This window comes from Erythrolamprus reginae, chromosome 1 (genome assembly GCF_031021105.1).
Source record: "Erythrolamprus reginae isolate rEryReg1 chromosome 1, rEryReg1.hap1, whole genome shotgun sequence".
Lineage (NCBI taxonomy): Eukaryota > Metazoa > Chordata > Lepidosauria > Squamata > Dipsadidae > Erythrolamprus > Erythrolamprus reginae.
The window spans coordinates 328,137,779-328,151,209 of record NC_091950.1 but is presented as its reverse complement, the minus strand read 5'-3'; the positions used below and the strand labels follow the sequence as shown (position 1 = coordinate 328,151,209).

The 13,431-nt window shown below is 37.9% G+C and overlaps 1 protein-coding gene across 2 annotated transcripts in view; it reads left to right on the top strand.

Annotated features, from left to right (window-relative positions):
- PRKN (parkin RBR E3 ubiquitin protein ligase) overlaps nucleotides 1–13,431 on the top strand; it is an 890,155-nt gene that overhangs the window by 282,761 nt on the left and 593,963 nt on the right. For both annotated transcript variants that reach the window (XM_070733810.1, XM_070733812.1), the window contains exon 3: nucleotides 2,527–2,728. In XM_070733810.1, coding sequence (XP_070589911.1) covers nucleotides 2,527–2,728 — 202 coding nt within the window. The remainder of the gene's footprint in view (nucleotides 1–2,526; nucleotides 2,729–13,431) is intronic.

Here is a 13,431-nt window from a genome sequence, read left to right as displayed (position 1 = left end):
CGCAGCAGGTAGAGTGCTGTACTGCAAGCCACTGAAGCTGACTGTAGATCTGTAGGTCAGCGGTTCAAATCTCATCACCGGCTCAAGGTTGACTCAGCCTTCCATCTTTCCGAGGTGGGTAAAATGAGGACCCGGATTGTGGGGGCAATAGCCTAGCTCTGTTAAAACGTGGTATTGCTAACATGTTGTAAGCCGCCCTGAGTCTAAGGAGAAGGGCAGCATAAAAATCAATCAAACAAACAAACAAACAAACAAACAAACAAATAAATAATTTTGTTTTAGAATTACTGAATCAGAGAAGATTCCATGAAGTTGATACTTTTTTGATAAAGACAAGGAAACTGCACTCATTTGCTATTTCAATTTCTGCCTTACTTCTAATCAAATTAAAATATAAAACTCCTGCTCCTTCTTCTAAAAACACTGCTTCCAGACACACACACCAATCCTTTGATTGACTGACAGGAAAGTGTCCCTGCCAGGGTGAAAATGCTTTTGAACCCGTTCAGCGAAAGGGCCAGGGAGAAAAGGCAGCAACGAATAGCTGGGGGGTAGAAGGCTGCGGACGAAACAGGCTCGAAGAAGTAGAGGAGGCAAAAAGTCCCATTCCACTTGAGATCTCCTTGCAAGGAGAAGCTATTATAGATGACCGAAGCCCTCTCCTTGTCTGGAAAGGAATTATTGAAAAGCCAATCTATTTGCTGATTCTTTCTATTGCAGGCATTGATTTAGGTTTTTGACATAATGTGGGAAACAGTGAATATTTTTTGGATATTTTTGTACAGGAATAGGGGTTTTGCATACATTAATGGATTCTATAACATTGCATTTGCTTCATTAATTAGTCTCAAGCAATTGTTCATATAATGAAAGAATTTACATTAGACTTCAGGCTCTGGAATATCTCAGTTTTCCTAAAAGAGTGAGGAATGAGTGGGAAAGGCCTTTTTTGATCCATTTTCTAATGCCTTGCCTGTCACCATTTGGCCACAAGCAAAAGTAGAACAGGCAGATCTGGAATGCAGAACCTAGAAGACAGCAAATAAACATGGAAATTGCTATTTACTGCCATCTACTGGTGATTTAAACTTCTGCTCGCCAGTTCTTATAACTCTATGCAAAAGTGAAATTGTTGTGCAGGGTGGATACACATGTATTTTTTCCTGATTGTCTCTTTATGCACCACAGTTTAAAGATGCAACATGCAATCAGTCCTCTAAAGTCTTAAAAGATAGTAATAATAGAGCAATAAGATGTGGTGTTTTTAGTTTTTTCTCTATGGAAGACTTTTATGATTCTCCCCCTTTTTTAGTGTGTTACTTTATGTCCCTTCTGAATTCCATCCCTGAAAATTGATTTTACATTAAAGTGAATGTAGAATTTTGTGAATTGTGTCATAAAAGAAAAAAAAATCTTATAGTTGTACTTGTTGGAATGGTAGGCATAAATTTACATGAACTGGTTTCATATTTTAGTCCAGATTTTATATGTTTAGCTTCTTGCCTGTGTTATGGTTTAAATGTACAGTTTTGCCTGGTGTACCAATTGAGACCCTACCTGGACCAGGAGGCTCTTCATATGGTCACTCATGCCCTTATTACGTCTTGAAGACTGCAATGCGCTCTACATGGGGCTACTCCTGAAAAGCATTCAGAGACTTCAACTAGTCCAGAACGCAGCTGTGTGAGCTATTGTGGATGCACCTACTATGTACACCTACATCACACCAACTTCTGTGAGCTGCACTGGCTCCCAATCAGTCTCCGGATGCAATTCAAGGTGTTAGTCATCATCTATAAAGCCCTACATGGCTTAGGGCCAGACTATCTTTGGGACTGCCCCCTACCATATACCTCCCAGTGACTGATAAGGGTCCACGTGGCTGGTCTTCTCTGGGTCCCATCAACCAAACAATGCCAACTAGTGGGGCTGTGGGAAAGGGTCTTCTCTGTGGCAGCTCCGGCTCTCTGGAACCAGCTGCCACTGGAGATCCGTACCCTCCCCACCCTACTGGCCTCCCACAAACTGACTTTTCTAGCAGGCCTGAGGTCGTTGACCAAATGAGATACCATCTACATCCAATCATGAGAGATATTGAGAGATATGTATGGCTTTTATTCAACATTTTGTGTTAAATTTCAATTGGGTAGACATGTTACATCAGTGAATTAGATTAATAGATTTGTATACTATCCTTTCTAGGTAATACAGTATTGTGTTCTTCACTCCTATGTGCATATTTTATTAATGAAACCTTTTGTGAAGTAAGTCTGTCCCAAGCAGATTACAAATTCAAGGGCACTATGGTATAGGAATGTCCAAATATTTTGACTTGTTGGTGAAGGAAGTAATGCCCCGTTTGGCCATTTACGTTGCTCACTTTTTAACCCTAAGAGTTGTTGTCAGATATTCTGACTATTGGCCACTCACTCTATATTAAGTATATTTGAGAACTGTATTAAAAAATTAGGTGAGATAATAATGAAGATTTCAAACTAATATGTATGGGAATTTTCCCCTCTCCAGGACTGTGATCTTCCCCAGCAAAGTATTGTTCATATTATTCAGAATCGGCAGAAGAGTGAAAATGAAAACCCCGGGATCCTCCTCTCAAACAATGAAAGAGAACCCACAAGCCTCACTCGTGTGAATCTTAGTACGAACCTTTTACCTTCTGACTCATTGGGACTAGCTGTGGTTTTGGACAACAAAATTCCTGTTCCATCAGGTAAGTTATTAAAGATCATGCTGAACAACATGAATCTACCCATTCAAAATAGACACCTTCACATTTTCCTTTCTTTCTTGTAAAGCTTTCTGTGTAGTTGTAAATTCATAGCATACATGTCCATGATGGGAAAAATGGTGACACATGTCTGATCATCACACAAATGCTATGCAATGTATTTACATCAGAGGCTGAAATGCAAATATGCAACATTTGTTACCTGACAACGTTGTACCTGTCATCATTTTGACATTATTGAGATTTTGTCTTGCTATTGCTGAATTATGATCTTTTCTGTAAAGTTATCAAAATGTAGGCACAGTATTTTCAAAATTCCTTTAGTCTAGTTATTTTCCTTTTTAAATACACATTCTGTGATGGTCCCAAGTTTATTTGAATTATCTCTTGGAATTATATAATATCCAAAGTCCATTTGGGAGTCAGTAGTCCAATATAATCTTATACATACATATTTAATTTTGTTCGTTTGATTCTTGTTGTCAACCCAAGAAACAAACTGTCTCTCTTCTGTATTATCATTTTAATATTTAATATTTTTTTTAAAAAAAATGCAGATATATAGCCATTTAGTTCTAGTAGAGGATATTCTTTACTTCTTGCTAAATTCCAAGGTCCTCTAAATTCTGAAGGTAAAAGGAAGTATTTTACACTGAGCAAGTTTAGTTGAATCTTCTTGGTAGCTACACAGGAGATGTTTGAGAAGTACTGGTATCTGGAAAATATATGAATCATTGCATTGATTTATTTGAGATGCCTGTAAAAAGCAAAGTTTTAGAAATTAGGACTTAAGAAGGTCCAAGTCTATATCATTCATTTCAAAAGAAGAACAGAAGAAATTATTTAAAGCAATATCTGGACTGATATTTTTTTGAGTGTCGAAATAGCACTGATCTGTATTGGCAATCTCATTGCAGTGTTGCATATAGTGAGCAATTTATTCAAACAAAGGCCAGATGTAACTTTTGGCTGTTGTTTCCAAATTGAGTTGCTCAGTTTATATATCAGAAAAACAACAGAATTGAAAATATTAGATATAAGCCTTAGGAGAAACAAACATGAACAAATGCTTCAACACCTATTTTAGTCTTCATCTAAATGGTCATTTATTATTCTAAATATAACATTAAATTTATCCATTAAATAGGATTTCTCCATAGTCATATCACAACTGCAGATGTATACACATTTCTTATCATGAATAAGATATTAGCAATGTCTGATTATTTTGTTTTCAAATTACACATAGCATCTAATAGGAACTTCAAAATTGGAACTGAATACAGCTGAATCCTTTGAGCTAGATAAAGAATCCTCTTGACAGTACCTTCCTAGCATTACAAGAAGATTCTTACAAAACTAAAATTTGTTTAGTTATTGAGCATCTACAAAAAAATGTTCTGACTCCTTTTGCCTAAGGCAAAGAAGCAATCCAAATTACTGAATTGCTTGTCACATGTCCAAACTTACACTGTCAAATTACTTTCAGGTCAAGAAACAATATGATGCTCATCTCCTTTTGCATTAATCGGAATATTCAAGACATGAAAGAATCTGTAGGTTTTATTTTGGTGGGGGAAGAAGGAAGTAGATTTTTTCCCCCTTAAGAACTCCATCAAAATGGGGGCACTGACCCATCTAAAGGGCCTCCGGTAAAGCATGCACTTCTGTTGTGATATAGTGCAGTGGGAGCAGCTGTAAACAAATGAATCGTGTATACCAACAGCACACTTGCTGCTGTGTATGTTTGTTTTCATCTTCCTTCATTTAAAACAGGATGCCAAGGAATTTATCCTCTCGTATCGAAACGAATCCTTAAATTCAGTACAGAGAGAGTTATTTTTTTAAATATTAGAGCAAGCATTTCAAATGAAGAACTTGCTTGTTTGTACTAATCTTTTATGGATTAAGCAAAGTTTGATGGATTTAAAAAAAACATGCTAGATTGCAATTAAATCACCATTTGTCCAAGCACATTGGTCTGAAATAATCATTTCAGGAACTAGGTGAATTTTCTTCAGTACTCATATTACATAGGGTCATCTTTTGAAGTTTTATCAAGCTGTAGGTGTACTGATAAGCATTTTTTTTTCATAAATCACATGTTGTTTTTCTCCAAGATAGTGGCCACAAGAAATAGAAATAAAGTATGTGAATTTTTTTCTTTACATTAATATGATAAATTGCCGTTCTTTTCCATCAGCAAAAGATCATTTGATCTCTGAATAAAAAGATTAATTTGTTCAATAGAGAACAGATTAAATCTACTGCCTGTAAGTATAAGAACATAATTTTTTTTGGGGGGGGGGGAATTGTTTCTTCTTCAAGAAGGGATAGAATAATCCCTTTTCAGCTAATAAAATAACATTAAAGAACTGGGAAGAATAAAGCTTAGTCAAGATGACCATGGCAAAGAGAAAGGATATGAAGCATTGTGTGTGTGTGTGTGTGTGAGAGAGAGAGAAAGGGAGAGAGGGAGGGAGAGATAAATTGAGGTGAAGCATTAAGGTTGTCCATTCTAAGCAGAAATAATCATCTCATGCTCACAGTTTATCAGTTTCAAATATTTTTCATTCATTAATCTAATGAATCCTACGTATTATTAATCCTATGTATAAATAATGAATTAACTTAATTCTACGTAGCTTCTGCTCCGGTAATCTCACACTACTAATCAGATCATACAAAACTTTCGCCAGACTAATCTTTGAATATAGCTCATCTGTCTGGAACCCACATTGCATTTCGGACATAAACACTTTAGAAAATGTCCAGAGATAGTTTACTAGAAGAGCCCTCCACTCCTCCACTCGCAACAGAATCCCCTACAATCCTAGGTTTAGAAATCTTAGAACTACATCGCCTTAAACGTGACCTAATCATAGCTCATAAAATCATCTGCTATAATGTCCTTCCTGTCAAGATTCAGATTCAACCACAACAAAACATGAGCACACAATAGATACAAACTTAAAGTAAACTGCTCCAAATCCCACTGCTAGAAATACGACTTTAGTAACCGAGTAGTTAATGGATGAAACTCACTACCTGACTCTGTAGTATCATCACCTAACCCCCAAAACTTTACCCTTAGACTATCCACTGTTGACCTCACTCAATTCCCAAGAGGCGTGCATAAATGCCCCAGTGTGCCTACCGTCCCCTTTCCAAATGTTTCTCTCTTGCTAGTATCATGTATATAAACATTGTTATATCTTTGTATACTACCAATATGACTTGACAAAATTAATTAATTAATTAATGGTACTTTGTGCTCTTCAAAGCAAGGGGACATATGAAGAAGCAGATGCCTTTACATAGTTCTTTTAACACCTGAATCTACTTTATTTTCTATATTCTGCTCCATACAGAGCCAGTTTGGTGCAGTGGTTAAGACACCAGGTTTGAAATTGGAAAACTCTGAGTTCTAGTCCCACATTAGGCATAAAGCCAACCGGGGAACCTTAATTCAGTCACTCTTTCATAACCCTAAGAAGAAGGCAAGGTCACTTCTGAAATGTTGCCAACTGCAGCGACTGGTCCAGTGACTTGATTGTTAGGAGTCAAGACGTAAAAGGTGTAAAATAAAATAAAAAATCTGTCCATATTCTCATTGATTTACCTTTAATTTTGATATTTATTTAAACATTGAAATTAAAATATACACATACATTTTCACACAGTTTAAAATCTGTGCCCTTATCTCCTAATTTAAAATGTATGTACTGTTTCCTGTAAGGATACCTATGTTATATGCTGCTTTTTAAAACTTTAATGCATTAATAGAAACAGATTATTTTTAAGCATGTCATGTATATGGCATTTTGCATGACACTTGATTCAAAGTGGCTCTATTAATACTATTCCAATTCTATTTTTAACAAAGCAACTATAATAAGCATTATGTGTGGTACTTTAACTGAGCAATTGTTCCACACTGTAGGAATTGTCGTATTATATAAAAATGCATTTAAATAGATTCTGATTTCTTCCTGTGACACTGAAAGATGTACAAGATTTATCTTTTTTAAGGAAAAGTCTATTTGTTGAAATGCTACATTTAGAAACCATATATCTTTTCAACTCTTAGAAAAAAAAACTATTTTCCTTTTCAATACATAATATTTTATTATTCTTGAGATGTGCATATCTGGGTAATGTGCCACCCACACACAAAAAAATCTTAAATTTTGTGTAGTGAGAAATGATATTTTATAAAGTAAACCACATTTTAATGAACTAGCTTCTATTATTAACAAGAGACAAGTGAAAATGGGGCAATAGGAGATTCTATAGCTATGTCTACAAAAAATATTTTATAAAATTGTTGAAAATAGCCATGTTTATGTCGCTCTTTATTAAAACTTAGTACTTTTGCTTTCCTGTCTGACATACTTCTAAATCTCATAATTTGTGTCCCCTGCTGACCTTCTAGAAAGACCAGAAAGTGCTTTTGTAAGACATTAGCATAATGGAATCTCTTTAAAATAAAATGATAAATTGAGACTATTTCAGCAAATGGAATGCAGGCTTTGTAATTTATTGCAGTCCATGCGAGTGCTGGGAACCTCATAATTACAAGGGACCCATTTCCCATTTTGTTCAGTTTTTATATGCTTGCCAAAGAGATCAATGTACTTTTGAATCAAGCCTGAAATTCTTTGGGAGATTCTTGACTAAATTGCCAGTGATTAAATTGTCTCATAATTTGACGAGATTTAATTTGCATCTCATTTCTTAACTGGGATTGTTTGTGGTGGAAAGGTAATAGAAGACCACTATGATCATTTATTATTATTTTTGTTTATGTGGAAGAATAAATTTGCTAGCCTTTTGCATTTTCACCCTCCTGTAACAATGCAAGTACTGTAGTCCTTATTTATAACTATTCATTTAGTAACCGTTCAAGGTTACAATGTCCCTGGAAAAAGTGACTTATGATCATTTTCACATTTACGACTGTTACCTGGCAACTGGCAGGTATTTATGATGGTTGCAGTGTCATGTAATTACTGTTTGTGACTCTCTGACAAGCAAAGTAAGAGGGGAAGCCAGATTCATTTAACAACAGTGTTATTCCTTTAATATCTGTGGTGATTCACATATTTATTTATTTATTTATTTATTTATTTATTTATTATTTGCTTGCTTGCTTGCTTGCTTGCTTGCTTGCTTGCTTGCTTGCTTGCTTGCTTGCTTGCTTGCTTGCTTGCTTGCTTGCTTGCTTGCTTGCTTGCTTGCTTGCTTGCTTGCTTGCTTGCTTGCTTGCTTGCTTACTTATTTATTTATTGGATTTGTATGCCGTCCCTCTCTGTAGACTCGGGGCGGCTAACAACAGTGATAAAATACAGCATATAACAATCCAATACTAAAACAACTAAAAAACCCTTATTATAAAACCAAACATACATACAAACATACCATGCAAAAATTGTAAAGGCCTAGGGGGAAAGAATATCTCAGTTCCCCCATGCTTGATGGCAAAGGTGGGTTTTAAGAAGCTTATGAAAGGCGAGGAGGGTGGGGGCAATTCTAATCTCTGGGGGGAGTTGGTTCCAGAGGGCTGGGGCCGCCACAGAGAAGACTCTCCCCCTGGGTCCCGCCAAATGACATTGTTTAGTTGACGGGACCCGGAGAAGGCCCACTATTTGGGACCTAACTGGTCACTGGGATTCGTGCAGCAGAAGGCGGTCCCTGAGATAATCTGGTCCTGTGCCATGAAGGGCTTTATAACTTAACATCTGTGGCAAGAAAGCAGGGGTGAAATGCTTCCAGTTCACTCATGCCTGTCGGTCGTCAGACAACTGGTCACAAAGGGAATGTGAGGCTCCGCCCACCTGCCCCGACGCTGCCATTTGGGTTCTTTTACCCTCTACATATGCACAGAACGTTTTGTGCATGCACAGAGGGTAAAATAACCCAAATGGCAGCAGCCGGGCAGGTGGGCAGGGCCTCAAACTCCCTTCGCGGCCAGCTCTCTGATAACCGACAGGTACGAGCAAACTGGGAGCATTTCACCCTTGCAAGAAAGATCTTAAAATGGGACAAAACTCACTTAATGGTCATCTTGCTTAGCAACAGAAATTTTGGGCTGAATTGTAGCTCTAAGATGTGGCCTATTTGTAATGGAAGGTGCAATTGATGGCAAATCCAATTTCAAACAGGCAAGCAGGACTCTGGAATGTTTTGTATGGTGCTTTTATTTAAGAATGGAAGCAGTTCTAATTGGTAATTCTGCTTGATAATGGGCCACTGAAACTGCCTTGGGTGCTTTTAGTGTTTTATGAGAGTTTCACAGGATAGTTTTTGCCAGAATCAAAAGGTAGACAAGGAATTGTCTTAAATTACAGCAGCATACAGATCAAGTGGGAAAATACCATTGAAATGTATCTGACCAAGAATCAGGAATGCCCCAAATCCCAAAAAAAATGCAGCAGTCTGGGCATGGGAAGTAGGGAGGGAAGAGGGTTAGGAGTAGTGACAATAAAAGTATTATGGTGTCATAATATAATTGGTAAGACTTTAATTAATTATGGAAATAGTATCATATAAGCACATACATAATTTGTATGATGATGCACATTTTGCCATTTTGGCCTCATGGATGGTTACAGATGCCTTTGAGTTGTATATCCACAGCTAAAGGAACAGTCTAAAATTCTATGAAATATATACCATATTTTTTGAACTATAAGGTGCACCAGTGTATAAGTTGCATAAGTTGCATTTCAAATAAGTTGCATAAGTATAAGTTGCATTTCAATAAGATTTCAAAGATGTAAGCAGGAGTACCCAAGAGTACTCTGCAAGCCTCCCAAACATTCTGTGCACCCTGTTTTTTCCACAAAAACAGACCTGTATTTCCAATTTTTGTGAAAAACAGGGTAAACAGAGGGTTTGGGGGGCTACAGAGTGCTTCTGGGGGTTTGGGGAAGGCACAATGCCCCACTTTTGCAAGAAATTGCCCATTTTTCATCCGTTGTTTGCAAAAATTGAGTCCATAGAGGGTTTGGGAGAATCCTGCTTTTGAAGTTGTATTATATGTAGAATATTTCTAGGTCGTATACTGTTTCTACATCATCATTGTTATGCCGGGCTTCTCGTTAATAGCCCCCAGTGAGAGAGGAATGCAAAGTCAAACACACACACGCTGGCCAGAAGAAATAAAAGAAGTTTATCTGAAACAGTGTTAAGAGCACACACGTTTAAGCAGAGTCAAATTTCTCTCACCCAGGAATGCGGTCAAAAGCAGGAACAAAAGAGAACAATTAAGGCAGCTGTGATTCCTCACAATTCCCCCTTCTTTGAGTTCACAAGAGTTAACTGTGAATTGTCCAAAGAGTCTACAGAAATCCTGGAATAGTCCAAACCTTGGCAATGATCCTTCTCCAAACAAATAAACACCCACATGCACACTCCCCAACGTCTGTAATTTATCATCAACCCCATTAACCTAATTGCCTCAGCAACAGGTGTTCTCCCTTATCTTCGACGATACCTGCGCAGTTGGCCCCTTCTAGCCATGAGCCTGCGCATACGGGCGTCTATCCACCCATACTCCTCTGAGTCTGATGACTCACTAATGGGGTCATTAACTAATGGGCTGGCTGCACCCATCTCTCTGTCTGATTCTGCTTCCCCACCGTCTGACCTTGGCAATGAATCTTCACTATCAGAAGCTGCTGGCAATAATACAAGTCTGTGACCTTGAGGATTCCCCTAAATCAACGTCCAAATTCCCTGTTGCAGGAGCTGGCCCAGAGCCAACCACAACAATCATTTCGTACCAAATTCTAACCAGTTGGTGGACATCTTTCTCTTTCTTCTAAATAACCTTGAAAGACCCCCAAACCAATTGCTTACTTATTAATGCTGTGGTGTGAATCTATCTTTCAATGCCTGTGATACATCATAGATACATTGATACGCAGATGTCCTCTATGACAGCTGTTATGAATATTTAACATCGTTACAATTTATTAAGGGTTTATAATACCATTCATAACATACTTACTAATTTATAAGCATGTCTATGGCTTTCATGTTCCATCAAGTATTTATCACTGACCCTTACGAGGAAGTGTTACAGATTTTTGTGAATAATTTATATGTTAATATAAAATGTAATGCTCCAGATTTCTGTGGAGGCTGCATTAGGCTTCATGGCATTTATTTTGTTTCCCACATGACTTATTTAGTGCAATGATTCTTCAGAGCTCTTTGATAGTGGTTTTGAAACTCCTTCCTTCCCCCGCCTCCAAATAATTTGTTATGTGGTTCACCATAAGTAGAATCTACTGGGACTGGGGGTTTTTTCTTTCAAAAACCAAAAAAAGAAAAAAAAAACCCCAAACCCTGCAGAATATTTACACAGTATTAGCTAGTGGTGTCCACAACACAGTATTAGACTAAATAAATTTAACGTTCTCCTCAAACTGAACGAGCCTCAATCTTTTCTTCCTTAGTTTATGGCAGGAGCATTCATCCTTGGCCATTTTAAAATATGAATTTCAGTTCCCAGAATTCTCCAGCCTGCCATGGGAGTTGAAGCTCAAAAGGTCGGGCAACCCTGGACTATGGTATAACATCATGACCTTCATCCCAGTGCTTTTACTGGGGATCAGTATTATTATGTGCTTCTTGTGACCAATTGACTGAGATATTTAATAACATTTATGGCAACCTTGTTTATAAAGACAACATGAAACCTAGTTTATAAAGACAACATGAAACCTTGTTTATAAAGACAACATGAAACCTAGTTACGGTATTATTGAAGACCAAAGCTTGACTATTAAGTCATTTGTTGATTGTACTTAAGGAGAAAACATATACAAATCTATTTACATAAATACCCCCTTCTTATTTTCTGGGGAGATTCACTTTTTGCTTCTCAGGATTCAAAAAGAAAGATGTAATAACCATGCATTAAACAATGTCTTTGCTTCTGCTTGGGTGGTGGTGGGAGGGGAAGGAATTGAATCCATCTCACGTTTATTTTATTTTATTTATTTGTCAATCAAATACAGTGGTACCTCAAGATACGAACTTAATTGGTGCCAGGAGGAGGTTTGTAAGGTGAAAAGTTCGTAAGATGAAACATTGTTTCCCATAGGAATCAAGGGAAAAGCAATTAATGCGTGCAAGCCCAAAACTCAGAAACCGGGAAGCTGGACGCCACCACCAAAGGAGACTTGAGCCTCCCTTTGCCCCACGCTGCTTCGCCCTGCCTGCTGTCCTGGGTGAAGTGCTGGGGGGAGGGAGTCAGGAAGGTCCTCCTGCTCCCCTCCCCAGCCAAAAACACAAAGACAGGCAGGGCGGAGCAGCATGGAGCAAAGGGAGGCTGAAACCGCCGGCGGCTTCAGGTTCCCATTGCTCCGCGGGAGCGGCAGACTGCCTTTGTATTTTTGGCTGGGGGGGAAGCAGGAGGCGCAGGATCGGGCCGGCGGCGCGCACGCCGCGAGGTAGCAGGCCAGCATCCTGGGCGGCTGGGCGGCGGGCGAGGAGGCGCGGCCGAGCGGACCTGGCTCCGGCTCCGGCTAGACCTCCAGCGAGAATGGGGCGGGCAGTGGCCGCGGCGGCAGCGGTAGCAGTATAAGTTCCAAACTACTAGTTCTTATATAACTATGCCTTAAATATAGTGGGGGAATATAAACAATGAAGTAGAACATGAGAATGAAGCTAAAATCTTGGGTAGAAGTGTTCATTCTTCATGAAAACTGTTGTCCCTTGGATTGTTAAGAGGAAAACTTAGTAAAAAGTACAGAAAATTGCATTGACTAAAATGGTGCTTAGAGTTTTTAAAACTATGGACCTTGACCTTGGGTCTTGACCCAGTTGCTCTTAAAGCAGCCTCTGGCTTTGCCCAGAGGCACTGTGATTAATTGTGTCTATTCCTCACCTTTACCCCTGATGTCTTGATGAATCTTATTCATTGTTCCTTGTTTATTGTTATGTTTTTAATCCTTTCCCAGCCGAGCAAAATCAATAATGCAAATGCAGAAAAACAACGCAAGAAACATGTAGAATGTTAGAACCTTGCATTATTTTTATATTTGATTTTTACATTTTATATTTATAACATGACTTAAATTATTTTTAAAATAATTAATTGCAATTTTTACTCTTGTGAACATATGAATGTAATGTAACTTTAACTGTACTAATGAGGAAATTTCCACATCATAAGAATTTTGAGAATATATATGATGCTGTCTACAGAAGAAGGAAGTTGGGTAAATTGTGTCTGTGGAGTACAGATCAGAAAAATGCATGAGCTCATACAACACTAAGGCTAATATAATAACAATGTTAATGGAGAGGTATGAAAAGAGGAAGCGTGCTTAATGTGTGATTCTGTTCATACGTCGTTCTTCATGCATATGGCTTCATTCTATCAGTTATAATGTGTAAGATTTCAAGGTATGTCTGTGCCATACAGATAACTGCATTGAGCTGATATCCTGTATACCACTTCTGCATTGTGAACGGAAGAAGATTAATAATTAAATAGGCATAAGGTTTTACTTTATATATGACCTTACTAATTCTAAGCATGATACACAGTGGTACCTCTACTTACGAACTTAACTTGTTCCGTGACCAGGTTCTTAAGTAGAAAAGTTTGTAAGAAGAAGCAATTTTTCCCATAGGAATCAATGTAAAAGCAAATAATGTGTGCGATT